The 27,970-nt window shown below is 43.9% G+C and overlaps 2 protein-coding genes across 2 annotated transcripts; both read left to right on the top strand.

The window, feature by feature from the left end:
• Positions 1-50: 50 nt before the first annotated feature.
• LOC144327934 (cytochrome P450 2J5-like) lies at positions 51-27,918 on the top strand. Its single transcript, XM_077929678.1, has 9 exons — positions 51-218; positions 4,738-4,900; positions 8,318-8,467; positions 8,670-8,830; positions 9,819-9,995; positions 18,481-18,622; positions 19,687-19,874; positions 20,367-20,508; positions 26,044-27,918. The coding sequence occupies exons 1-9, from the start codon at positions 51-53 to the stop codon at positions 26,229-26,231; spliced, it is 1,479 nt and encodes a 492-aa protein (XP_077785804.1). The 3' UTR covers positions 26,232-27,918.
• LOC144327933 (syncytin-B-like) lies at positions 23,619-25,639 on the top strand. Its single transcript, XM_077929677.1, has one exon. It carries the CDS (start codon positions 23,806-23,808, stop codon positions 25,306-25,308), a length of 1,503 nt encoding a protein of 500 aa, XP_077785803.1. The 5' UTR covers positions 23,619-23,805; the 3' UTR covers positions 25,309-25,639.
• Positions 27,919-27,970: the final 52 nt, after the last annotated feature.

The following is a 27,970-nucleotide window of genomic DNA, read 5'->3' as shown; positions in this document are numbered from 1 at the left end:
TGACCAGGCAACCTAGAAAAAATTAAGGAGAAAGAGACAGCAAGAGAAGGATGGAGGCATGGGCAGTTTTGATTGCTCTGCTGGTGGCTCTTCTGATTCTGCACTACCTGAAACAGCTCTGGTCACACAGGCATTATCCTCCAGGACTTCTCCAGCTTCCTCTCATTGGAGCCATATGGAGGTTTGGATTCAAGATTGATGAAAATACTCTCATTCAGGTACTTATTGCTTAGTAATAACTCAGTCTGATGCCAGCAATTGTTTTATCTATTTTCCCCAACAATTGTGATATTTCAGCTTCAACGATAGCATTGGTTAAAATGGTAAATGCGTAAGCCTCCGTTGTCAGAAGCTGTAAGCAATACAAATGATAGTAATAATTTAAATAGTATTATTATTAATATTGCAAAGCACAAAACCATATAAAAGTTGAAAATACGCATTCAAAACTACAGATCAAAAATATTTATTGTATACTGTTAAACTGAGGAAGGAAGAGAGAACACCCTCAAAGAAAGAATGGTTTATGAAAATCTTGGAATATGTAGAGATGACAAAAATTGATAAAAGATACAAATTTAGAATCTTTTAAAGAAGATTAGAAAACCTTTCCGGTCTATATAAAAAGTTATTTCCCATATGCAAAGACCACAGTGCGGCTTAAACTGTAAGAAAACAGAAGAATATATTAAGAAACATGTTAGAGAGGATCAAATTAGATAAGATGGAACTTTAAAATGCAATAGTATGTAATTCAAGTTATAAACATTGATATTGGGTGAGTAGGAAATCACTTGTTTTGTTGAATTGGAATATAGTGGTACCTCGGGTTAAGTACTTAATTTGTTGCGGAGGTTCTTTTTTTTAAAAGAATTTTTATTAAATTTCCAGTTAACAAACCAATCATATCACATTAATTCCAAATTATACCAATACATAATTAACTCCAAATATTTAGCGGAATTTAAATTTTTTGTTGGAGGGTTCCCATGCTTCAAGTTCAGAAAGGGTCCAATCATCTCATATTTCTGCTGCTTTGATGTTCACAAGTCCCATCTTTCCATCTCTTTGTTGTTATCCTTTACAAATCCCATCTTCCAATCTTCTTGCTGTTATCATTTTTCTTCTCAATAACCTCTGAGTTATCTCCACAAGCGAGTTGAAGCAAACATTATCATAGTCCTGTGTGGATTTTCACGCTGATCCAAAAGTCCGATTCAAACGGCAGGCGCCATTTCAGCAGTTCCCATAAAATACAGTCTAAGCGTCTGCTCATTAACTTTCCCAGACCAGTTGCTCCATAAATCAGCCTTTCCAGGGGAGTTCTTGCCAAATCAAACGTAGAATTCAGATATGATAACAGAACACTGGCTCCCTCCCCCTTTGACTGTAAATCTTACAACAAAGTCTGTCTCATAATGGCAGTTCCCAATTAGAACTGCGTCATCCAAAAGCCTTTTGTTACCTTTCCAGATCTTCCGCAAAACAGAGCCTTTAGTTGATAATTTTATTTCCACACAGTTTATTTTCCCATCTCACTTGCTATCAGTCATGTGGCGGTTCTTCTTGGGGAGGGGTTGTTAGGTAAATCATATTGAGAAACTGAAAAGTCCCTTTCCGATCTGTTTCAACATACCGACATAGTTGTGATTCTTTGATGTAGTCTTCTGTTCAGTCCAACCCGTCACTCAGCTTCTCAGTGGTCGATTTAATTAGCAATCAGTATACCCTTTCCTTCGCTCGAAACATGTGCATTTACTCTTCTCCAATTATTTATCTTGAGCAATGCAACTAGGATCGCAATCAGAAGTAGCGTCCAGGAGATCCAAAAACTTACTCGAGGGCTTTCCGTCCAGTGCCCCCACCCCCTTCTTCTTTTGAACTCGGGGGTGGTTCATTGGCAACTGCGGACGAGGCAGCATTTTCCCATCCCCTGGGAAAACTCGGGAGGCTAATTTACTCCCAACATTAGCCTCTTAACCTGTCCGTTCTTACCCTGAAACTGTTCTTAACCTGAAGCACCACTTTAGCTAATGGGGCCTCCTCCTGCTGCTGCGCCGCCAGAGCATGATTTCTGTTCTCATCCTGAAGCAAAGTTCTTAACCCGAGGTACTATTTCTAGGTTAGCAGAGTCTGTAACCTGAAGCGTATGTAACCTGAAGTGTGTGTAACCCGAGGTACCACTGTATAATTGTTGAGTGACAAATGTAACTTTCTATATGGAAAATTTCTATATTCCAATTGTTTTGTTAATTGGAACATTATTATTATTGTTGTTGTTGTTGTTGTTGTTGTTGTTGTTGTTGTTATTATTAACCACCCAATAATACGCCCCCACAGAAAAAAATAAGATTTTAAAAGGGCATAGGATGTCAATCAAATCAACCAAAGGCCTAGTTAAAAAGGAAGGTTTTGCCAGGTGAACTTCCCTGGCGAGAGCATTCCACAGACGGGGAGTCACTGCAGAGAAGGCCCATTCTTGTGTTGTCTTGTCTCTGGACCTCTTATGGAGGAGGAACACAAGGAAGGGCCTCAGAAGATGATTTCAGGTCCGGGTAAGATTATACCGAAAGAGGCGGTCCTTGAGGTATTGCAGTCCTGAGTCGTTTAAGGCTTCCTAGGTCAAAACCAGCACTTTGAATTGGGCCCAGAATCTAATTGGTAGCTGGTGCAGCCAGACCAGGAGCGATGTAATCTGCTCTTGTTCCAGTGAGCAACCTAGCTGCTGAATTCTGCACTAGCTGAAGTTTCCAAACTGTCTTCAGAGGCAGCCCTATGTATAACACATTGCAAGTAATCTTACCTTGAGGTTACCAAGGTTAACAAATGTAACTTTCTATATGAAAAAAGAATAAAATATTATTACAAAAAAAAGACAGACCACAGCATTCATTCACAACAGCCTCTCAACAGGCACTAACCTCCATGCCCTATTCAATCTTTTTCACTCAAACCAGAAGCACTTATAAAAAACAAATTATAAACTAAAATACCAAAATCTTCTTAAAGTATCTCAGCGGTAAACTAGGGTTGCCATTTTTTAGGAAATTGTTGAGCTTTTTCCATTGGGTTGCCATACATCTCAGTGTTCCTGACATTTTGCCGATTCCTGTCAGGACATGTCAGGAATTTTCCTGATGTATGGCAAGCTTACAGTAAGTGCTAATCTCCAGGTAATACTCTCTCCAAGATTACAAGGCCAGGGCTGTGAAATCAGCTTCAGAGAGTCATTTAGAAAGCTGTGAAACTACTGTCACTGGGAAATGAAGTTTTGCTACCACTTACAAGTTGACCCATAGAAAATACGTTTTATGTTGCCTTGTGTTTTCCCCTGATTTCACATAGCTACCCATGCTGCCATTATCCTACTTTGTATGGTTTTGTGCTTTTCAGTATTAATCGGAATCTTGCCCTTTATATTAGTTTTAATGTGTGTCGTTCATAGCTGCTGGTTGAAGGGCACTTATCTCCAAAACACATTGTGTAACACTAGAAGCTGAATTAATATAACAGCTTATTACAGTCTCTTCTTGATCTTGTCTTCCTTTTGTTCTACTGCATGCTGCAACATGGCCTAGAACAGGTATGTCCAACTTTCAAGAGACTGAGATCTACTCCCACTATAAAAAAAAACTGGCAGTGATCTACCAAATTTGTTGAGCTTTTTTAGGGGGCCAAAGGTCTTGAGCTTTCAGGAGGGTTCGGGGCCCCCCCAAGATCTACCACAGACACACCGCGATCTTCTAGTAGATCACGATCTACCTGTTGGACATCCCTGGCCTAGAATGCTGTGTACTTCTCCCCTTCCAACAGATGGAAGGGCAACAAGTTCAACTGGCAATGAAGTAGGAGCACATCAGCCTTTCTCATCAGCAGCTCACGTGTAACCAGAGAAGACAAGAGACAAACAGAACAGGCACCTTTCCATTGCCTCCTCCCCAAGCATTAACTCTTTGTCAGACCATAGTTTAGTTTATGTGTTTGTTTCGTAAATACAATTATGAGCCTTTTTTCAGCGAAAACTCTTCAAAAAATACAAAATTACTCAACCATCGGATATGAACATATTAACTTTTAAAACATTGGATTTGGTAATAATCTCTAGCCCAGACATGTATCATCTGAATTCCTTGCCATATATTTGCATGGTGGTGATGCTCCTGCTGTAACCCACCGTGGGTCTGAAAGCTGACCCAGGGCTCTAATCTAGCCTATGCCAACCTGGTACCCTCCAGATGTTTTGGACTACAAAGCCCATCTGCCCCAACCACTGTGGCCAATAGTCAGGGATGCTGGGAGTTCTAGTTCAAAAGCATCTGGTGGGCTACAGGTTCCACATTCCTGCAGACACAAAGACTGTGGCAAGATTATTTTCTGGCAAAGATTTGTGCATCTTCTTGTCTGTCACAGGAGGGCTGGTTACAATGAAGTGTCTCTGCTGCTCTGATCCTAGGCAGAGGCAACATGGCTCGGAGGGAGTAAAACAAATGGGTTGGAGTTATGGGAGGGAGGGAGGGAGGGAGGGAGGGAGGGAGGGAGGGAGGGAGGAAGGAAGGAAGGAAGGAAGGAAGGAAGGGGAGGGGGAGGAGGAGGAGGGGAAAGGATGCTAGCAAGAGAACTGCACATAGTGAGAAACTGCAGAGGTGAGGGAGGATGACGTTCTCGTATTAAGTTGAAATATCCAACTGCGTTTTTTGAACACATCATTCCTCTCTTCTCTTTTGACCCAAATGGAAGCTGGGAAAGCAACATGGAAATATTTACACCATGTGGTTAGGACATCAACCCATTGTAGTACTGTCTGGATTCCAAGCAGTGAAAGAAGCGCTCATTGACCACTCTGAAGAATTAGACGAGCGACCAGAGACTCCTTTCCTTAGGACTCTGATAAAAGGGAAGGGTAAGTATTGAAGAAGAAGAATTTAAAGGGCTGTCCAGAAAAACAGAACAAACGTTCTCTATTACTGCTGCACACAACGGGAAATGAATTACCTAGGAGCCAACACCTAGGGGCTGAGGTCATTCAGAGTGGCTAGTTCTAATGCTATCAAATGACACATTCGTTTGGGTCCATGAAAACCTGGCTTCAGCACATGTGAAGATTTGATTGATTGTGACATCTCTAAGAAACACAACACACTGCTTCTCCCAACAAGCTCTTCCAACATGTTTTGGGCATGGACTCATGTGGCAAATATAACATGTGAACTTTGCAATCACGTAGTTACTATCATCATTACACATTATGAATTGCTTCTTGCATGTATGTCTCAAGGCAACTTACAGAGATATAAAAACAGTTTAAACTATGAATAATCATAGTTTAGAAGTCCCGGGTCCTAAGTAAGTCAGATTATCCTCTACCAGGGCCAGGGCCTTCTCAGTGATGGCTCCGACCTGGTGGAATGCTCTGTCCCATGAGACCAGGGCCCTGCAGGATTTAACTTCCTTCCGCAGGGCCTGTGTTGTTGTTGTTGTTGTTGTTGTTTAGTTGTTTAGTCATGTCCAACTCTTCGTGACCCCATGGACCAGAGCACGCCAGGCACTCCTGTCTTCCACTGCCTCCCGCAGTTTGGTCAAACTCATGCTGGTAGCTTCAAGAACACTGTACAATCATCTCGTCCTCTGTCGTCCCCTTCTCCTTGTGCCCTCCATCTTTCCCAACATCAGGGTCTTTTCCAGGGAGTCTTCTCTTCTCATAAGGTGGCCAAAGTCTTGGAGCCTCAGCTTCACGATCTGTCCTTCCAGTGAGCACTCAGGGCTGATTTCCTTAAGAATGCCTGTAAGACAGAGCTATTCTGCCTGGCTTTCAATTTGAATTTGTTGTTGTTGTTGTTTAGTCGTTTAGTCGTGTCCGACTCTTCGTGACCCCATGGACCAGAGCACGCCAGGCACCTCTGTCCTCCACTACCTCCCGCAGTTTGGTCAAACTCATGCTGGTAACCTCGAAAACACTATCCAACCATCTTGTCCTCTGTCGCCCCCTTCTCCTTGTGCCCTCCATCTTTCCCAGCATCAGTGTCTTCTCCAGTTCTTCTCCAGTGTCTTCTCTCTAAATTTGAATTTAGCCTGGTCTTTTATTCCCCTTCCTCCCCTCCCCTCCCCTTTTTATGAAGACTACCCGCTCTGGGATCCCACAGCTAATTCTCCCCTGGTCTCCTCTCTGGCCCAAATAGGACTAATTTAGCCAGCTAGCCCTGGTGATCATCTAATGTTTATTGGCTGGATTTCCCCCCTAAATTGATTTTTGAATTCTGAATTTATTGTTATTCACGTTTTATACTGTATTTTATGCTGTTTTTTGTTGCATCAATTAAGTGTTTTATATTTGTTGTTAGCCGCCCTGAGTCCAGTTTTCTGAACTGGGAAGGGTGGGGTATAAATAAAAAATTATTATTATTATTTATTATAAAAGGTTTTAAAATGGTACAAAAACCAACAACAACTAAATATAGGTTAAAACAATAAAAAGTTTATACCTATTGAAGTGACCTTTGTACACGACTGGGAAAGCTTGTTGGGGGAAAAATGTCTTCCTTTTTTTGGGGAAAGTGTAGAGTCATATTCTGAATGCAGTTCCAAAGAACAGGGACATTCACTCTGAAAGACACAATGTGAATTACTGTGGGGCTGGCCTGCCCAATAATTCCTTTCACTAACTCCACAGTTTATTACTGGTGCTAAGGGCTCCTCCAGAAAACGTTTTTTAATTGCACATTCATAATGATTTGTGCTCATAATACTTTCAAGGTGGTTATATCCAACTCCATTGTCAATACTATTTATGCCTGCAAAGATTTTGAGGTGATCATACAGTTTCATTTCCATTCTGTCACATCCTTTAACTTTCTGCTGAAAACTACAAATGCACAAACTTATTTTTGCCCCACTTTCGTTGCAATATAGTTTCTCCAGATAGAAATAATGCAGTAGTGTTCAGGCAGCGTTGCAGAAGAATTAACAAAGCAGAATATATCCACCATTGATGCATTACGTCTTGTCAAAAATATGGTGCAGAATTCACCCTCAGTAAAAGAACCCAAACCTGTCTAGCTGGACCAGTAGAAGTAGTAACTGGTTGACACCACACATTATATCCTTAAAAACAGTGTCGAAAAATTGGCTGAATTGGGTTTGTTTGGTTTTCCATACTTTTTATTGAAACTTTTCAGAAACACTAACTAAGCAAACAAACAAAAAAAGTAAAAGAGAGAAAGAAACACCAAGCCCTGTCTCAAAGGTAGATCTTAACTCTTGTCTCACACAGAATGGAGTGGACCCTCCCAGCTCTCACCTGGGTGCTTCCCTTTCTTCCCCCAGTCTCCCACCCTGGGAGATCTTTCCTTCTCTGCCTCTCACACAGGGTCTTTCACCAGCCGGCTATCACCTTCAAGTGTGTACCCAATAGTCCTCCTCCATTCCAGTATGGTGACTTTATTTCCCCCAAAATTCCAACCATTCCTCCATTTTTTTTTTATAAAAAACAAATTCTTCATTTCTATTTGAACAGGAATCTCTGCACTGTAGTCATATACAGTGGTACCTCAGGTTAAGTATTTAATTCGGGAGGCTAATTTACTCCCAACATTAGCCTCTTAACCTGTCCGTACTTAACCTGAAACTGCTCTTAACCTCAAGCACCACTTTAGCTAATGGGGCCTCCTGCTGCTGCCGCACCGCCAGAGCATGATTTCTGTTCTCATCCTGAAGCAAAGTTCTTAAACTGAAGCACTATTTTTGGGTTAGCGGAGTCTGTACCCTGAAGCGTATGTAACCTGAAGTGTATGTAACCTGAGGTACCACTGTACAATATTAAAAAATAACCCATAGTTATTTACTTGTAGTATATTCATTATTTTACACCCAGTTTTATATCTTGTGATCCCATTTCCTGTAGGCAGTGATTTTCCATCCTAATATAGCAAGAGAGAAAGAAAAAAGCTCCTTCCATTTCCACCACTTCTATTCTTTTCCCAATAGCATCACCAGAAGCTTGATAGAGAGAAGTGGAATTTGATCGTGATGGCCTTCCATGGAAAGATCTAAACTTGTCGACATCACACTGTATCAGATACCAGTTTTCTCTTCAAAAATCAAAACGGTAGAGCTGTCGAGAAATCTCACTTTTTGCTGATACTGTAAAGTGAGCATGCCTGTGACGTCATTCTGAGCGTCTGCGCATGTGCGAGCGGCAAAACCCTGAAGTAACCTGTTCTGTTAGTTCCGGGTCGCCGTGAGAGGCAACCTGAAAATATTTAACCCGAAGTGACTTTAACCCAAGGTATGATTGTTGTTGTTTCTCACTGATTTTCCATAGGTATTGCATTATCAAATGGTCACACCTGGAGGCAACAGAGACGCTTTGTTGTAGTCACTCTGCGGAAGCTGTGGCGGGAAAAGAAAGGCATGGAGCAGCAAGTAGCAGAGGAGGCCCATCACCTCGTGGAGGCTTTTGCACGTTCAAAGGGTTTGTGATGCTCAGTGATGGTGCTGAGCTGGCATATGGAGATATATTTGTGTCCTACCTCTGTCCATTTTAGAAAGGAATGTGATATGCTTCTCTTGGTTCCTAATGGAGATCCCAGCAGTTTCTCTTGGCCACCATGAAACCCCACTCTCAGTATGAACTGGACCAGCTGAGCTAACATTAGTATAACTTTATTTTGCAGGACAGCCACTTGACCCCTCCATGCCCATTGCTACTTCAGTCTCCAACATGATAAGTTCTGTGGCTTTTGGGCACCGGTTTGCTCTTGAAGATGAACGGTTCCAGAAGCTGATAGAAGCCATAGAATTTATCCTACAATTTATATGTAGCTTTGGCTATGCTGTGAGTAGTCATTTCCATTCCTGCCAAAGGGCTTTAATACCTCCCAAGGGCTTTAATACCACTAATCAATATTCTGATAGAGGGTTGGAGAAGTGAGATCAGGTTTAAATTGATCTGAGATAAGGGCCACTTACTATCTCACAGCCTGATCCATTGCTCATGATTATCATTGAGATAAAAAACACACCAAAACCCCCCATAAAAAACAACAAAAGAAGACTTTGTCCACCACAGGAGACTCTTTAGAGGGAAGATGAGATAAAAATGGAAAAATGACCTTCAGAACAGGTCATCTAGAGCCCACCAAAGGGAACAGAGGTGAACAAAATAATCTTCTCAAGAAGGGAATTACATAGTTTTGTTGCCATCATGGAAAACTAAATGTGTCTACTCTATACCCACCTAGCAGTGGCATCCATGGTGAGGCCCCTGCAGCCACCAATTGGCTGGAATTTTTTTTTAATGAAAGAGAGACCAGCAACTCAAGCACTATCGGAGGCTGAGGAAAGCAGCCCCCTTCTGTATGATCAACTAAACCCTTTCCTCAAATTTAAGTTCAGTTCTCCACATTTCTACATCCATTCCTAATATGTTTTTTTTAAAAAAAGTACTCATGAAACTTACCATACTTGAATTCCCCCCCATCCCTATTCTCCACCCACCTCCAACTACCACAAACGGGCACTAACTTGTTCCAGGAGAGGTCCTGAGATTGTGCCCAGTTTTGAAATTATGCCGGGGAGCTGGAAAAATATTTTGAGCCATAATTTTCTTTCACATTTTCAGCTAGGGATAATTCAGAGAATCCAATCATTGTGGGATTCCAGAGAAGCTATAGACACCTTCCTTCTTCTTAGTGAGACTCAAACTAATATGCTAGCCCTGAAGAATAATGCAGATCATGTTTTATAAGTGCAATTCCAAAGCACAAATGGTTTGAACAAGCTTCCTCATGGTAATGGCAGCATTTCTGCTATCTTTCCTTTAGCTTTATGAAATGCTCCCATGGCTCATGAAACATCTCCCAGGGCCCCACAAGAAGGCTTTCTCCTGCGTGGAGATGATGCGTTCATTTGCAAAGGAGGAGATAAAGAAGCATAAGGAGAATCAGTCTCTGTATGAGCCACAGGATCTCATTGATTTCTATCTACTTCAGATGGAGAAGGTAAGTATCTGCTTGAAACCGAATGCTGCTCATCCAAGGAATCATTATATTCCATGTTATGAGTGAACAGAGAGAGGAGCTGAGGGAAGTCGGGGGGTGGGGGGTGGGAGGGCTGGTTTTCTTTTTGGGGAGGGGAAAATAGGGGGGAATGAGGATGATATGTTTTTGATTAATTGTTTTGTTGAAATCTTTAATAAAAAATAAAAAAATAAATATAAGTGAATACTAATCTCTTGCCAGGACACCAATATCTCTCTCCGCCCCCCCCCCCAATTCCCTCATAGTCATTTTAATTGCTAAAGTGAGTTGACATCCTTCCATAAGGTAAAGGTAAAGGTACCCCTGCCGGTACGGGCCAGTCTTGCCAGACTCTAGGGTTCTCAAGCCTTGTCAGAGGAATTGGCCACTCTCCAGGCACCCGGCTTGAGTTCCTTGTTGACCTCCCCGTCAGCGACTCCCGGCAAGATACAGGCGAGGCCTCTATCGGCAATCCTCCTCTAACGTGAGAAGAACACACCACTCTTGCCCTCCTCCCTGCCATCCCCAGGGAGGGGAAAGAGACAGACAGAAATGTATTTACATGCCTTTATTTCTGTCTTTTCCAGCAGTACAGAGAAACGTGTCTGCACTCTCTTAACACCAACAGCAGAGAGAGAGACTCCACCCCTGTACTTCCAGTACAGGTCAGATGACACTCTGAGCTAACATCCGGTGCTCAGTACAGTGAATAGACTGTCCCTTCGTTCCCACGGTACAGTCCCAAACATCAACATCCTGTCTGGCTTTCCAGCCAGCTGCAGCTGGCATCCTCCCCCAAAAGAATCAATGCGTGTTGCGAGCAAAGCTTGATCCAGAGAAGAAAACAAACAGTTGTTATACATATAACACTCCCCTGTTGTTTCAGTTCCACCCTTGGAACTCCCCGCCACTGGTTTCCACAGTGTACCTCTCTGGTTGTCTGGCTTCCAAGTAATGAGTGCATCTGCATTACCTTGGCTAGCAACTCTTCGTTGTGTCTTTGTCTCTGACTTAGACACAGCTTTAACCCGTCCTCGGTTGTGTACAACAGCAACACATGCAACAGCTAAGTTAGCAAATTCTTTTGAGTACCTCTTTGATGGTACACCCTTTGTACCTCTCTCAGACCTACGCATGAGGTGCTGATCCTCTCTGCTCACTGGTTCAGCCTCTGGACTCTTAGGAGAACCAGTACCAATGGTAAACAGTGGTTCTTCCTCCACGTGTGAAGGTCTATCCATTGTGTGAGACTTCCTCTCAATGACTGTGTCAACTGAGCTCTTTGAGCTATCACTGTCATCATCAGTACCACTGTAATCAGTAAAATCATCATCATCATCTGAATTGTCCTCTGTGGGAAATGTGTGTACAATTACTCTCTCCTGTTCAGGAGCACTCTCTAGAAATTTTGTGAGAATCACCTGACCAGATTCAGACAAAATTACTCTGTAGAGACCCTTTTCATAACCCACAAAAATGCCTCTGGCATTCTTTACTCCACCTGGAGCTTCTGTCCTCACATGAGACCCAAAAACCTTAAAATGGGCAACAGAAGGTTTTCTATGGAACAGCTTCTCAAAAGGAGAACTTCCCAACTCTTTTGAAACCTTTCTCAACCAATGGTAACAATAACACATTATCGACTCCGCCCAGAACTCATGTGGCAGATGTGAACTAAGCAATTGCGCTTGCATCCCCTTTTGCAATTCTTTGTTCACCCGTACACAGACACCCCTGTTCCACGCTTCCGCTGAAACAGCAACCTTGTGCCTTATCCCTTTCTTCTGCAGGAACTCTTGAAAATCCTGTAAAAGAAAAACAGGCTTTTCATCTGCGAAAAGACAATCAATGTTAGCATCATGCATATTTTTAACCTTGTCACAAAACTCCTGAAACCTTTCTAAGGTTTCTTGTGGTTTCTCCATCATAAAAACCCAGACATAATGAGAGAAATGATCCACACACACAAGATAATATCTTGCATTGCCTCTAGATGGTTCTAGAGGACCAATCACATCAGCATACACCCGCTGAAATGCTCTGTCGACCCTGGTCACCTTCCTGGCGTCCTTCTTGGTCACACCTGCAAGAGAGATCATGTTAGACACAGATGAATTACATTCCATGTAATCACTTTGATCAAAAGTCAACAAATACAGTCCATCTTTCTCTCTAGCAGAAAGATACAACTCTCCATCTTTGAAGATCTCGCAGCTTTCATCATCATAGGACAATTTCAGTCCTTTCTTTGCAATCTGCGAAACACTCAGCAGATTGAACTTCAACTCAGGAACCAAGTACACATTGTCTATAGTCAAGTTCAAACTCTCAAGATACACAGTCCCAATCCCGGTCGCTTCCAGCTACTGGCCGTTGGCCTGCTGCACAGTGAAGCTTTGCTTCTTAAACGTCGAAAACAGTCCTCTGTGTGGGGACATGTGGACCGTGGCTCCAGTGTCCAGAATAAAAGAGTTCCCCACTTCTGGTGTGGCTTTTAGCGACATCAAAGCCTTTGCAGGTTTCCCCTGAGACTTGGTACGATTTTTGCCTGATGCTTCAGGCGTTGCAGAACTCTCCTTGGCTCTGTTTTGCCGATGAGGCTTCTTACAGTTCCGCTGAAGATGCCCAGTCTGTCTACAATTGTAACATCGGACAACGTTCAAAGCTACAGCATGCTCTCCAGTAGCAACATCAGTGGGGGAATTAGAACTCTGTTCCTCCCTCCCCCTGTCTGCAACATCCATTGCAGCTTGTACAGGAACAGCAACAGCAACAGTTCCCTCACTCCCCCATCTGGGGTCAAAGCCCTCCTCAGCTTTCAATGAGCTCTTAGGAACTTGGCCAGCATCATCTTGGCTCACCCCTTCTGGGGTAGTCATCCATCCAGACCATGATGAATAACTGTCTCTAGTTAGGGGAGGTGGGTAAGGCAAGCCTCCCCCCTTCTTGGCATCCATTATGAATCCAAGCCTCAGCTCTCACTCTCCAGCCTGCTAAAATCCAATAGCTGGCTGTTTACGCTCTTGGCACCTGGCAGCTAAACGCTGACTGCTATGGAAAGTCCCCTCCAAGAGCTCGTGAGATTGTAGCCAAAACAACTCCGTTGTTTTTTTCGCCTCTCTCAGGCCCAGCCTCACAGTCCAGCCCCTTTGTCAGTAACTTTCCACTTTACTGACGGTCGTTGCTTAGCAACTGTGCATACCTCTCTTTGAACAGGAAATTTTGTCAACCACAAGAATTCCTGGTATGCAAGCCTCCTCTTTCAGAGCTGGTTTTTTCCAAACGCAGCTTTCGTGAACCAGAGAATGAATCAATCTGCGTTCACTCTTTTAGCCTGAAATTCAGCATACCTTTGGGGGTTCCGTTGCTTGGCATTCACCTCGTCTCGATGCCCAGCCATCTGTTCAGCTTCTAGCTGCACGTTGACGTTATCTTCTTTCCCTTGGTGCAGAGGATGAAGAATGATCCATCTACCTCTCATGCAGATTTCCATGGATCTAAAAACCACCGGCAATGCTACCAGTTGTCGGAATCTCAAGCCTTGTCAGAGGAATTGGCCACTCTCCAGGCACCCGGCTTGAGTTCCTTGTTGACCTCCCCGTCAGTGACTCCCGGCAAGATACAGGCGAGGCCTCTATCGGCGATCCTCCTCTAATGTGAGAAGAACACACCACTCTTGCCCTCCTCCCTGCCATCCCCAGGGAGGGGAAAGAGACAGACAGAAATGTATTTACATGTCTTTATTTCTGTCTTTTCCAGCAGTACAGAGAAACGTGTCTGCACTCTCTTAACACCAACAGCAGAGAGAGAGACTCCACCCCTGTACTTCCAGTACAGGTCAGATGACACTCTGAGCTAACATCCGGTGCTCAGTTCAGTGAATAGACTGTCCCTTCATTCCCACGGTACAGTCCCAAACATCAACATCCTGTCTGGCTTTCCAGCCAGCTGCAGCTCGCTGCTGCATTGCTCCTTTTTCATAACAGTGTGCTCATCTCACTCTATAGGCAGGGAGCCAGCGCTGTCCGCAGACACTTCCGGGTCACGTGGCCAGCGTGACAAGCTGCATCTGGCAAGCCAGCACAGCACACGGAATGCCGTTTACCTTCCTGCTGGTAAGCGGTCCCTATTTATCTAATTGCACCCGGGGGTGCTTTCGAACTGCTAGGTTGGCAGGCGCTGGGACCGAACGACGGGAGCACACCCCGCCGCGGGGATTCAAACTGCCGACCATGCAATCGGCAAGTCCTAGGCGCTGAGGTTTTACCCACAGTGCCACCCGCGTCCCTACATCTTTCCATAGGCATCTACTAAAATGGAAAGGATAGATATTTTCATGTACAAATGTGAATGCAAATGAGTATCTGCTTCAAAACTGTAGGCAGCTCATTCAAGGAATCATTATATTCCCTGTTATATGTGAATACTAATCCCTTGCCTGGAAACCAGTACAGTGGTACCTTGGTTCTCAAACTTAATCCATTCCAGAAGTCTGTTCCAAAATCATTTTTTTTTAAAAAAAAAGATATTTATTGAAATTTTCAAAAAGTCAAGAAAAAAGAAAAAAGAAAAAAATTAAAAGCACTCAGCATTTACAATCCTTATTTTCAATAACATATTTCCCTGACTTCCCCACACCTCCCCTTCTTGTATTCCAGTTCCAATTGTTAGTTCAGCAAGTTCTTGTCCCCAATTTTTAACCTTATTATATTTAGTTCATTATTATATTTAGTTCATTTTATATAACCAATTTTAACTTATAAACATCAGTCTTTATACATCAATACTCATTCTTAAAATCTTTTTCTAAGGTCGACCCCAATTCCCTTCCACGGATTCCCCATTTTTACACTAATAACAAAACAAAATACAAAAAAACAAAAACAAGATATCATTATACACCCTTTGGATTCCCAAACCCCACCCCCCTTTCCCGGTTTCGATCCCCCAACGAATGTCCATCAGTCTATCTGCTGTCAGCCTGGAGACCTCATGTCCGAGGCTCTTAATTCTCTCTCCATTCCTCTCTGCCGGTTTTTTTGATAGTCCTTTATATTAAACAACAAATCTCGGAAAAGCTCCGACCCAGTAGGATCCATGTTTCTTCCAGCCAAGCCTCCATATTTCAAAGTGGGGCCCAAATCCTGTTTCTTACTCCTTTTAAGTCCAAATGTCCCAAAAGCTCCAGCCACCTTGATCAAATTTGTAATCCATAAGTCTTCAGATCTCCACATAAGGAGATCCCTCCATTCTTCATTCTCCCATTCAAACCAGATTTTCATCATCCAGTTCTTATTTTCCTTTGTATCCATTTTAACAGGCCTCTGGCTCTCCTTTGTCATCTGTAGCATTGCAGCTCCTCCTTCCCTTTCCTCCGGAATAGCATGTGTCTCTTTCTCCACTCTCTCAAAGTTCTCAGATTTCTTTTCTTGTTCAGCTGCATGGACTTCTTGAATCAAGTCCTTATCAAATTCAGTGAGTTTGTTTACTGTTGAATTCAGAGTTGTAACATTTGTAGCCAAAACTTCACTTTGGCCTTGTAACTTTCCCAAGAGAAAAAACACTCTATCCAATTCAGCCTGTATTTTTCCACCTGCAGCCATTCTTGTAATGTCCCTAAACCCCCTCTAGAGGGATTCTGGTTATTTAGTATTCCTTCCAGTTCCAATCCAAAAGTCAAGTTAACTTGTTTCAGTTCTTCTATGTTTTCAACAATTTATAACCAAGTTATAACAAATATAACCAGCAAAGACAACAGAAACAAAGTTCTCTTCCCCCCCCAGCTTTGACAGCTAGTTTGACAGCTGTCAAAATCTCTATATCTCCTCAACAGGCTCTCTTGCGGATCACTCCCGGGTCCCGGGGGTGGTGGCGCTTCAGCCTCAAAATTAACTCTTATCCTCCAGCACAATTACTTATACTGCCAAGTCGTGAAATTAATAACTTTTATCCAATAAAGAAGAAGATGTTCTCTCAACCTTAGTTATCTAGTCCTGGCTTTAAGTTGTTTACAAGGCGGGGAGACGGACTTCCTCTTTGTGCCTTCCCCAATCGTACCTAATTCAAAGAAAAAAAAAATCCGTTTGTAAATCCGATTTCCGTACTACTCACGGGTTGTTACTTTTAGTCCAATTGTTCAAAGGAAGAAGTCAGCGCTCTCCAACCATGGCATGCAGCTTCACTCCGTAGGAGAAGCAGTCGACTCTCAGCACCACGCCGCTCCCCGTCCCCCGTCCCGAAGCCTTTAAAAAGGCTCCTTCGTGGGTCGGGGGGCCCGCAAATGGTGCCCGCCGAGTCACCAGGTCCACAGGCTTCAGCGCCTGTGGTTTCTGAGGGTCCCTGCGTCGTCGCCACGGCAGGACCCGTCTCCTACTGAGCCGATTCCCTCCGGAACTCAGAGGGAATCCGCCATTAGACGATGGCGCTAACCCGGAAGTCCGTCTGTTCCAAAATCAAAGTCTTCCAAAACTGAGGCATGCTTTCCCATAGAAAGTAATGGAAAACGAATTAATCCATTCCAGACTTTTATAAACAACCCCTAAAACAGCAATTTAACGTGATTTTTTCTATCTAATGACGCCATTGATCCATAAAATGAAAGCAGTAATCACTGTACTGTACTATAAAATAAATAAAACAGTATTGTGGATGATAACAATTAAAATTAAAATTCTTTCTTACCTGTGCTGATGATAGTCATTGTTTGGATGGTGGGTTTTTATCCATTTCCGTAGTCACACAATCAATCAATCATTCATAAAATGAAGAACAAGCTACAGTCACAAAAATGAAAAAGCCACACAAACAAAAACGTAAAAAAAATAGCAAAAACAAATGGAAATGGAAGCTCAGGAGCACATTCAGCTTCCAAAGCAAAGTTCGTAAACTGAAACATTGACTTCCAGGTTTGCAGCATTCAAGTTCCAAGTTGTTCGGGAACTAAGCTGTTCGAAAACTGAGTGTATCTTTTTTTCTGAATCTCAGTTGAAAATCGCATTGAGTTCCCTCCAAATATTTCTCATAGACAATTTAGTTGCTCAAGTGGGTTGACATCCATCCATAAGCAAATATAGAAATGTCTAGGAAATGTGAGTGTAAAGGAGTGGAAACTTAAGTGTATTGTGGGGTCTTGCTTTGGAGCATTTTTTGGATTGATGTTTATCTGACATTCAAATGTGGACTGAGAAAACAGAAAACCCAAAACAAAATATTCTTAAACTAAACTGAGGATGCCTCCATGAAGTTTGAAATTTATTTTTCTGTCAAACGAGTGTGTTGGTAATAGTAGCCTGTTGGTTTTTGGTGAGTTTACCAGAAGTCTGGTAAGGACTTCTGACAGGAGCTTTACAAGATTGTTTTTGATAGCGAAGCCTACCTCATATATTTGACCTTCTTGTTCCAATATACCTTTCCAGAAGAATGTATAGCCTCCTTTTTCTTCCTTCAGTTGTCCCTTGCCTGCTCTTTGAGTCTCTTGAAGCACTGCAATATTGATGTTAAAACGTCACATCTCTCTTGCAATGATGGCAGTTCAGGATGCTCATTATCTGTGTTATATCTGTCCATATATTCCATGTTCCAAAGTTCAATTGTCTTTTACCACCGCTGGGTGGTGACCCCACTGGGCGTGGTAATCCAGTCAGGGAAAAAGAGAGGCAGACTATGTTTAGGGCACCTTTTCTAGCCCCTCCCCCATTTTGGAGTGAGCAGAGTAGATCCTAAAAAGGGCTGCTCAGTCATGGATACAGCTGCCGAGCTGCTCAACTGCCTTGTTCCTTAAGTCAGAATGACTGAATCTGTATCCACTGCCCATGTGCTGTTTCATGACTAAGGGCTTCCAGATTTCACAATCCTGCCCCTGTTACCATATGCTGATCACCATGGAACTCTGGGTGTTTGGGTTTGGGATAAGTTTTTTGGAAGATCCCTGTACGTGAATATGTTTCATGTCTGTAGATCAGTGCACACTGACCAATGAACAGTCTTCGCAGTAAGGCTCTGTTCTGATGGCATGAGTTGTCATGGCAACCGGTAAATTCTTATCTGCTGCAGCCTTCGTCCACCTTTACAGCTATTGTAACATACCGCTTGTTATCACCCACCTGTTCTGCCGTTGATGACTTCTTGGGTCATTCTTTGTCTAGCTCCTCCCCTTTGACCTTACTGCCTTGGGTGACCCTGCTGGGAGTACGAGATTCCCAATGGCTTCACTCACAAGGGTCATAGGAATGTGCAAGCCCACTCACCACGAAAATGGTGATGATCCAGCGAGTGAGGGCAGCAACAGTAAGGGGGGTGGCAGCAGCTTCCCATTTCACCTTAGGCACTATAAGAGGACACCCCACCTCTCATGAAGCATGTGTGGCCACCCTGGTATGGTAATAAGTGGGGGAAGGAAGATAAAGTGCTGAAGGACAGAATGTAATGCATGTAAATGACATGTCACTTTCCCCATTTTCAACACCAGAGCAGGAATGACCCAGAGTCCACCTGTGATGAAGAAAACTTGGCCCAGTGCATTATGGACCTCTTTGTAGGAGGGTCGGACACAACTACGTGTTCTCTGAAATGGGCACTTCTCCTCCTGGCAAGTCATCCAGATATCCAAGGTGAGAGAGGAGAGCCAGGGCTTCTCTTGACCACTAGGGTGGAGCATAGTTCTTTAAAGGTTTCATAAGGAAGCCTACAATAGTAGGGTTGGAAGGGACCCCAAGGGTCTTCTAATACAACCCCCTGCAATGCAGGAATCAACACATTCCCCCCTCCAGTTTGATACCATACCACAGCCTGTTTTGTTATGCAAATCTGCTAGCAGTTTCTTTATGCAGCAAATGTAGAAGAATGCCCCTGCTGTGAGATAAGTGACTGAGCCTCAGTCCTGCCTCTCCATGCTCCATTACATGAGGGATGTGGGTGGCACTGTGGTCTAAAGCACTGAGCCTCTAGGGATTGCTGATTAGAAGGTTGGCAGTTTGAATCCATAAGACAGATGAGCTCCTGTTGCTCTGTCCCAGCTTCTGCCAAAGTAGCAGTTTGAAAGCATGCCAGTGTAATGGTAGTGCATGCGGTGGGAAGCATGGTATTGCTGCTGTGGGAAGGTAATCAGCATTTTTGTGTGCTCTGGCACTCATCATAGTGTCCAGTTGTGCCAGAAGTGGTTTAGTCATGCTGGCCACATGACCCTGAATGCTGTCTGTGGATAAACACCAGCTCCCGAGGCCTGAAAGCGAGATGAGCGAAGCACCCCATAGTCTCCTTTGATTGGACTTAACCATACAGGGGTCCTTTACCTTTTCCTTTATATGAGTGACGCTAGACAAAGACCAGGTGAGGAAATGAGTATTAGTGAAACTAAGTAGGAAATATTGAGGGCTGGGCGTGGATAATGAATATATTACAGCCTTTGATCCCAGCCCTTCAGCAAATCCAGCCAGATCTGGTAACCAGAAACAACTGCGATGAGCTTCACTTTCAGCCGTTTCACACCTGGGATCTAGAGTGGGGAAGAACCATGTACACAGACAAGCTCTTTGGAGGACCAGGTGACCTAAATATGCAAGAAACTGGGACTCTTTCACAGAGATTTATGGAATATGTTCAAGGGAATTAAATGTCCATCTGAAATAAAATGCAGTATTCACAATAAAACTTCTGTTTCCATCATTCTCTTCAGATAAAATGCACAAGGAAATAGAAGATGTCATAGGTTCTGCTCACTCAATCTGCTATCAAGATAAGAAGAAACTGCCCTACACCAATGCTGTGATTCATGAGATGCAGCGCTTTAAATTTGCCACTTTTTTGGGGTTCCCTAGGCAATGTACAAAGGATTTCAAGCTGCGTGGTTTTCTCATTCCCAAGGTATAACAGTGTGATACAGCTGCACTCCTGTAGCCCAAGAGCAAAGAGCAGCAGAAGGCTTCATATTGAGAGATGCAGCCAGCCGTACAGGAACTTCCTGTCTAGTCAAAAATCTGAAGGGCAACAGCAGGAGCTCCATCTGCAGACATGTTTCACCATCAGCAAGTGCCATTCCATGGGGCAATTGTGGCAGGGGAGGAGCCTGAAGTATCCAGAGGTCTCACCTGGGTTGTGAGCTTTCATTTTAAAAGAGGTGGCGGAAAGCCCTCTTGTGTTCCTGCCTGTACAGAAAGTTTTTGCAGTGATGACTACAAAGCCACCACCAAAATAATAATAATAATAATAATAATAATAATAATAATAATAATAATAATAATAATAATAATAATAATTCAGATCAGTCTCTGCAATGATTAGTCTTGGGATAGTGTGGGACAATAAAAAAAAGTATTGATGTGAATGCATTCCAAGTCACTTGTTTCTTATTTGCAGGGGACTATTATTTTTCCTGATCTACGCTCTGTTCTTCTTGATCCAACACGATGGGAGACACCTGCAGAGTTCAACCCAAATCATTTCTTGGACAAGGATGGACAATTTGTGAACAGAGAAGAATATCTCCCATTTGGAGCAGGTAAACACAGACCAAGCTACGTTGTGATCTGTAGATGTGCTTACTGGTCTGCTTCCAGGAAATGACATCAGCAGCAGCTCAGGAGGGAGTGGGCACTGCTGGTCAGCAGAATGGGGCAAAGCACTGGCAAGTTAAGGGGATCTCTAGGTTGGTGGCTTGGGACCCACACATGCACATACACTTATGTGGTCTCCATCTGCACCTCCCAACATTTGCCACCCCTGCCCTGTCCCTGAGAGAGGCAGCACTGCCAGCACCAGGATAGTGCTGTTCCCTGTCACACATCACCACTGCAAGCCACCCAACGTCTCTTCAGGCAGCAATGCTAGTTCCTACCAAGGTGAAGTAAACCTGGCAGGAGAGTTTGCTCCATGGTCTTATCCCCTTTCTGTATTGCTAATTTGGGCAGTTGACCAAAGTTTTCTTTTCATTTTTTAAAATCAAGTTGCATTAAAAAGCTTTATACATAAGACACAATAAAAATCATACTAATCTAAAAGGGAAAATAGAAAAAAGATTAGGAAAGAAAAAATAGAAAAGAAATAAAGGAAATTACAGAGTCCTCTATCAAAATAAAATCTTCACCCTTATTCTGCACACAGAAAAGTGAGCCCTCCTGTGGGAAAATGATTGCTTGTACATGAGAGCATGAGCAAAGTTCTTATTACTGCAGGGTGATTTCATAGCTAGAAGCATCCTTGGAGCATGAACAGCGCGTGAACAGCTCGTGCTGTCCCAAATGATTGGTTAACGTAGCATGGCCTGATGCTCGCATGGTCTAGTGCGATGGTCCTTATCTGCTGGCTGAGAACAAATTGCTTTGCTTGTATTTTGTATCTTTCTGACTTCACACAATAAAGGCTGTGCTGCAGTAGCCCTAGAGCAGCCATATTTCTTCAACCCATCATGGTGTGAGACTGATTTCTTCAGATGTTGAGCTGGCACTCGACATTTGGTGCCCCGTGTGACTGACTTCGGATTTCACGTTGCTTCGCATCGTTCAGCGCTCACCCCGCCCGGGAAGGGCTCCAGACGCGTCTTTCATCCACTTCGGATCCCGGGTGAGTGCTCCCGCTCCATTTGCCATTGTGGGGCAGTCTCTTTTGGACCGTGTGTGAGATTCTGGACTACGTTACGGACTTATCAGCACTTATTCTGCCCGGACAGGGCAAAAGGCGCCTCCTCATCCTCTATAGGATCCCTCCGGTAAGTGCTCCCTGCTCTTGCAATCATGGGAACGTCTCTCTCTGCACCACAGAAAAAGTTTTTTGATGACCTTAAATTTCTTTTGGCCAGTAACAACCTTGCTGTTCGGGATGCTGACCTTCAGTCCCTTATAGAAGCCCTGGACACTCATTGCCCCTGGTTCCCCCAGGACGGAAATTGGGAGTTAAACGATTGGAAAAAAATTGGGCACTTTTTTCAAAATCATCCTCAGATTGATGTCAAGGTTTTGCATGCCTGGTGTAACGTCTACAAAGCTATGTCGTCCTTAACTCCTTCAAACATTCTTTTGGCTGCTGCACCGGCTTCTTTGCCCGCCCTCCCGGCTCTCGCTTTGCCTGCCTCGGATCTACCTCCTAAACCGCCGGACATTTTTCCTTCGGCTCCTCCTGTCCCTCCCCTGCATTCTCCACATTCTTCGCTTCCTGCGCCTCCCGTTACTACTCCTCTCCAAGAATCTCTCCGTGCCGCTGCCCCATTGTTGGGTTTTGATTGTACAACTCCTAATCTCTTTCCTGTGATTGCTCCTGCCGCGCCAGGGGGAGGCCCAGCCCGGCACGAACAGTTTGATTTGAGATTCATAAAGGAACTGTATTCCTCTGTCAAGGACAATGGCTTGCAATCTCCTTACACCCTGGGCCTATTTGGCACTATTTTTCAACAAAATTTGATACCAGAGGATGTTAAGCTGTTGGCCCGCACTGTAATGCAGCCTCATCAAATGATTCTGTTTCTACAAGCTTGGCACTGGGCCTGCCAACGTCGTGCTGATGGGATTCGGAATAATCTTAATAATGTTGCATTGGCTAATCATCAGGCTGCTTTGGCTGCTGCCGCTGCTGGTGCCGCCCCACCCCCAGCCCCCGTCATGCTAACCCAAGCTGATGTCCTCGATGGGTTAACGGGAGGAGGCAATTTTCTTACTATTGCCCAACAGCTAACTCTCAATCCTCAATATTGGGAGGCCACCACGGCCGCTGCCCAAGAGGCTTTTGCCTCTGTCCCTGATGACAAAACTGAGCGCGATGGCCGATGGGGTAGCGTCAGACAAGGCCCTACAGAGCCCTATAGACAATTTGTCGATCGCTTGTATAACACCCTTAAACGGCAAGTTCTGGACGTAGCAGCCCAGGAAGTGATAGTACGCCAGCTTGCGTTTGATAATGCGAATGAGGACTGTAAGCAAGCACTTCGCCCTTTGATGACAACTCCCAATATAGCCATTGCAGATATGCTTAAAGCCTGCCAATCGGTGGGGACTGAGATACATAAAGCTCGCTTGCTAGCCACGGCTCTGTCCTCCACCGTGTCCCAGAATCCTGCAAAGGATAAAACCTGCTTTGGATGTGGCGAAGTGGATCATTTTCGTGCGCAGTGCAGATCTACCGCACAGCAATGTCACTCCAGCACAAAGTGCACCATCTTTGATACAGGCCAGGACTTGTCAATTTTATGAAGCACATCTTAGATCACATATTGGTCACCCTGGTTATTTGGCAACAGGAATTTTACGCCTGCTGAACTTCATTTCTGGAAGGAAGAAATATTGCAGCGCCCTCTAGTGTCTTACAGGTTGCTTCCAGATCCACAGTGGAAGGGTCCAACTTCTTTGATTTCTTGCGTTCGACCTTGGCGCTCTTCTGTTGCCTCGTCTTCACCCAAGGAGACACCAGCGCCTTGAAACCGTATTTTACGCTGTTTGCCGGTGATGACCTCTCACCTGACCTCAACCCGCATTGCAGTTGGAGACATCGCCATATTGATGTGCCCTGGATAAAGTCACCTTCCACAGTCGTTCTAGTGTTTCTTGGCACGTTGAAAGGCCATCTTCAACCCTATCGCATTGGCCCCCCTTCCCCCTGGGAAGCTACCGTGTCTACCACTTATCATTACAGTTTTGCCGCCTCTTGTTTGGGAAATGAACCTGGCTTTGAAGGATGCCCTCGCCAGACCGGCATCGCTTGGGTTTTGCCCCCCAATAGCGACCATCCCATCTGTGTCACCACGTTTCGTTGGGCTTGGATTTTTGGCTCAGCAGTGCACGGAGCAGTACATGAGGCCTATTTACAGCAAATGGGCTCCTGTATCTGCAGAAATGGCTGTGTGGCTTCTTCTGAATTGTGGTTTTTACATGCCAATAATCGAGCCACGAAATATCACGCAGGTTGCTCGGAAACAGCTATTGGAATAATTTACCATTCTCATCCTTATTGCCCCCCCAAGCAACCAGTATGGCATCGTCCTGAGTGGCCCCACAATTCTACTTCGCACGGGTGGAGCCTCTCTGTGAACTTTGTGAAACGCCGCTTTCGTCGTGTTGCTCTTTTGCAGAAGGCCAGGAGGCCTGAACCTTATCATCAGATTTGGACTAACAATACTTACGTTAGAGACATTAATCATTTTGCTTCTATGCTTAATCTTTCTGATTGTTGGATGTGTATGCATATTCCTCCTCAATCAAAAAGATCTGGCATTTTATTACATGGTATTCCTGTAAATGCTTCATATAAGATTAGCAATAATATGAAGGACAATCGCATAAGTTTACCTCCTGTGTTTTTATCGCTTGTAGAATTAGCTCCTTATTGTTTTCGTTTTAATCATAATAGCAAAAAAATTTTAGGTCATTATCCATATTGTAATTGGACATATGAGTACATTAATGGATCTTCTTGTTTTCTTAATGTTACAACCATGAGTGGCAGGCCAAAGGTCTTAATTAATAATGTCACAACCTACATGACCTATGAACAACAAGCTGTGTGTAGAGACTTTTATGTTTGGTTGGACTGGATGAGAAAGAGCAGCAGAACTACATGTTTGCTTCAATCTGATTTATGGTTATTTTGTGGCACACATGCCTACAAAGAAATCCCCTCTGCCTTTTCTGGTACCTGCACGTTAGGTATAGTAGTACCCTTGGTGTATAAAATAGATAAGCTCCCAGCGGTCCGTTTGCGTAACAGAAGGGAAGTACAATCACCTATTTCTCAATATACAGGGACAGCCATCTCTAGGTCTCTTCTGCCTTCTTTAGGTGTAGCCATGAATTACCGTGATCTGCATAAATTGGCAAACTGGACAGAAAATTTGTTCAATTCCACCATCTTGGCTTTAAAAATGATTAACAAAGAAATGTCAGAAATAAGAAATGTAGTTCTTCAACATCGTTATGCTTTAGATGTAATCCTTGCCTCTAAAGGTGGAATTTGTGCCTTAATTCATTCTCATTGTTGTATGTATATAACTGATCAATCGACCAATATCTCTGCTACTATTGATTATATGGAACAAATGATAGCCCATAATCCTTTGAATCCGCCTGAAGGTTTTGATCCATGGGAGTGGTTGTCTTCTTGGTTTCCTAATGGATTATGGTTAAGAAAAATATTATTGATCGTAATTGCATGTATTGCTGGCTTCATTATGGTGTGTTGTTGTATTCAATGCATACCCTCTTTGATTTCCCAATGCACTGCATGGTGGTACCGACCACGGCCCACCACAGGGGTTACAAGAGGAATTTATGTTGCAAAGTATAGATGCTTAGGCAATGAAGTGTACGATTCGGACTAATGGTCCCTCTTTTCCTCTTATAATATAAACAAGAAAAGAGGGCATGTGGGAAAATGATTGCTTGTACATGAGAGCATGAGCAAAGTTCTTATTACTGCAGGGTGATTTCATAGCTAGAAGCATCCTTGGAGCATGAACAGCGCGTGAACAGCTCGTGCTGTCCCAAATGATTGGTTAACGTAGCATGGCCTGATGCTCGCATGGTCTAGTGCGATGGTCCTTATCTGCTGGCTGAGAACAAATTGCTTTGCTTGTATTTTGTATCTTTCTGACTTCACACAATAAAGGCTGTGCTGCAGTAGCCCTAGAGCAGCCATATTTCTTCAACCCATCATGGTGTGAGACTGATTTCTTCAGATGTTGAGCTGGCACTCGACACCCTCCCAGTTCTCACTGGGAGCTAGACCCTCTTACACTGGCTTCTAGCCCTGGGAGATGCTCTCTGCCCTGCCCCTCCCACAGGACCCTTCTTCTTCAATCCATCCTCTTCCTGAATGTATCTTCCTTGATATGAGATTGGGAATTTCAAATTACAGAACAAAACATAAGTATAACAAGAAGAAAGGAAGGTTAGCACTGACCAGGCTAGAAAGTGACAGCAGCCTTGATGTTTTCCCTATCCTAACTGTGTCTGTTTTGCCAAAGTGTTATGCAAAATGCTTATAGCTACAAAGCAATGCACATGGGAGAGTAAATTACTGCCCACTTACTGCCTTCTTTTTGTCTCCTCCTCAGGGGCTCGCATATGTTTGGGAATGCAGATGGCAAAGATCGAAATATTCATCTTCCTGACCAGCCTGCTGAGGGCATTCAGTTTTCAGCTGCCAGAAGGAGTCAAAGAGCTCAATCAAGAGGCTATAATAGGGATTATAGCACATCCCCATCCATATAAACTCTGTGCTGTTCCTCGTTGCAACACATAAAAAAATAGAAAAATATTAGGGGCTGCACCCCTGCTTCCTGCACTCGGTGACCCCTTGGCCACTCCTGACACATGAACCCCCTAGCATTTCCCCTTCTCTTCCCATCTTATCCCATGCAGCTACTGAGGTCTCTTTTCACCTTCGCAGCTCCATTTCTGAAGCCACTTCTCTCTTATTTTCTGCAGCTCTGCTTTGCATCTGTTTTCCCCTTCACCCCATCTCCTCCTTTTCTTCAGGTCCTTTCATGCCCCTGCTTTCAACTTCATCCCTCTCCTAATGCCTCCTTGTTGTTGTTTAGTCGTTTAGTCGTGTCCGACTCTTCGTGACCCCATGGACCAGAGCACGCCAGGCACTCCTGTCTTCCACCGCCTCCCGTAGTTTGGTCAGGCGCATGTTTGTAGCTTCGAGAACACTATCCAACCATCTCATCCTCTGTCGTCCCCTTCTCCTTGTGCCCTCCATCTTTCCCAACATCAGGGTCTTTTCCAGGGAGTCTTCTCTTCTCATGAGGTGGCCAAAGTATTGGAGCCTCAACTTCACGATCTGTCCTTCCAGTGAGCACTCAGGTCTGATTTCCTTAAGAATGGATGCGTTTGATCTTCTTGCAGTCCATGGGACTCTCAAGAGTCTCCTCCAGCACCATAATTCAAAAGCATCAATTCTTCAGCGATCAGCCTTCTTTATGGTCCAACTCTCACTTCCATACATCACTACTGGGAAAACCATGGCTTTAACTATATGGACCTTTGTTGGTAAGGTGATGTCTCTACTTTTTAAGATGTTGTCTAGATTTGCCATCGCCTTTCTCCCAAGGAGCAGGCGTCTTTTAATTTCGTGACTGCTGTCACCATCTGCAGTGATCATGGAGCCCAAGAAAATAAAATCTCTCACTGCCTCCATTTCTTCCCCTTCTATTTGCCAGGAGGTGATGGGACCAGTGGCCATGATCTTTGTTTTTTTGATGTTGAGCTTCAGACCATATTTTGCGCTCTCCTCTTTCACCCTCATTAAAAGGTTCTTTAATTCCTCCTCACTTTCTGCCATCAAGGTTGTGTCATCTGCATATCTGAGGTTGTTGATATTTCTTCCGGCGATCTTAATTCCGGCTTGGGATTCATCCAGCCCAGCCTTTCGCATGATGAATTCTGCATATAAGTTAAATAAGCAGGGGGGCAATATACAGCCTTGTCGTACTCCTTTCCCAATTTTGAACCAGTCAGTTGTTCCATATCCAGTTCTGACTGTAGCTTCTTGTCCCACATAGAGATTTCTCAGGAGACAGATGAGGTGATCAGGCACTCCCATTTCTTTAAGAACTTGCCATAGTTTGCTGTGGTCGACACAGTCAAAGGCTTTTGCATAGTCAATGAAGCAGAAATAGATGTCTTTCTGGAACTCTCTAGCTTTCTCCATAATCCAGCGCATGTTTGCAATTTGGTCTCTGGTTCCTCTGCCTCTTCTAAATCCAGCTTGCACTGGATTTCTTATAATGCCTCCTTACTCCCTCCTTTTTGACAACTTTCCTTTGCATCCCCATTCTTACTCTTGCTCCCTTTTCTCCTCCCCCTCCCCTTCCTTTTCTCAAATCTCCCTTACACACAAATTCCCACACCTCCTCCTCTCTCCCTCTTCTACAGCCCCCTTCTAACACCCCCCATGCTATGTTATTGTATCTTTAAGATGAGTAAACTCCTAAGAGCAAGGCTATCAGCTTCTCTAGTTGAAGAATGTTAAGTTTC

Source organism: Podarcis muralis, chromosome 6 (genome assembly GCF_964188315.1).
Source record: "Podarcis muralis chromosome 6, rPodMur119.hap1.1, whole genome shotgun sequence".
In the NCBI taxonomy this organism is placed as follows: domain Eukaryota; kingdom Metazoa; phylum Chordata; class Lepidosauria; order Squamata; family Lacertidae; genus Podarcis; species Podarcis muralis.
Note: the sequence above shows the minus strand (reverse complement) of the source record. Positions and strands in the feature narration are given on the sequence as shown.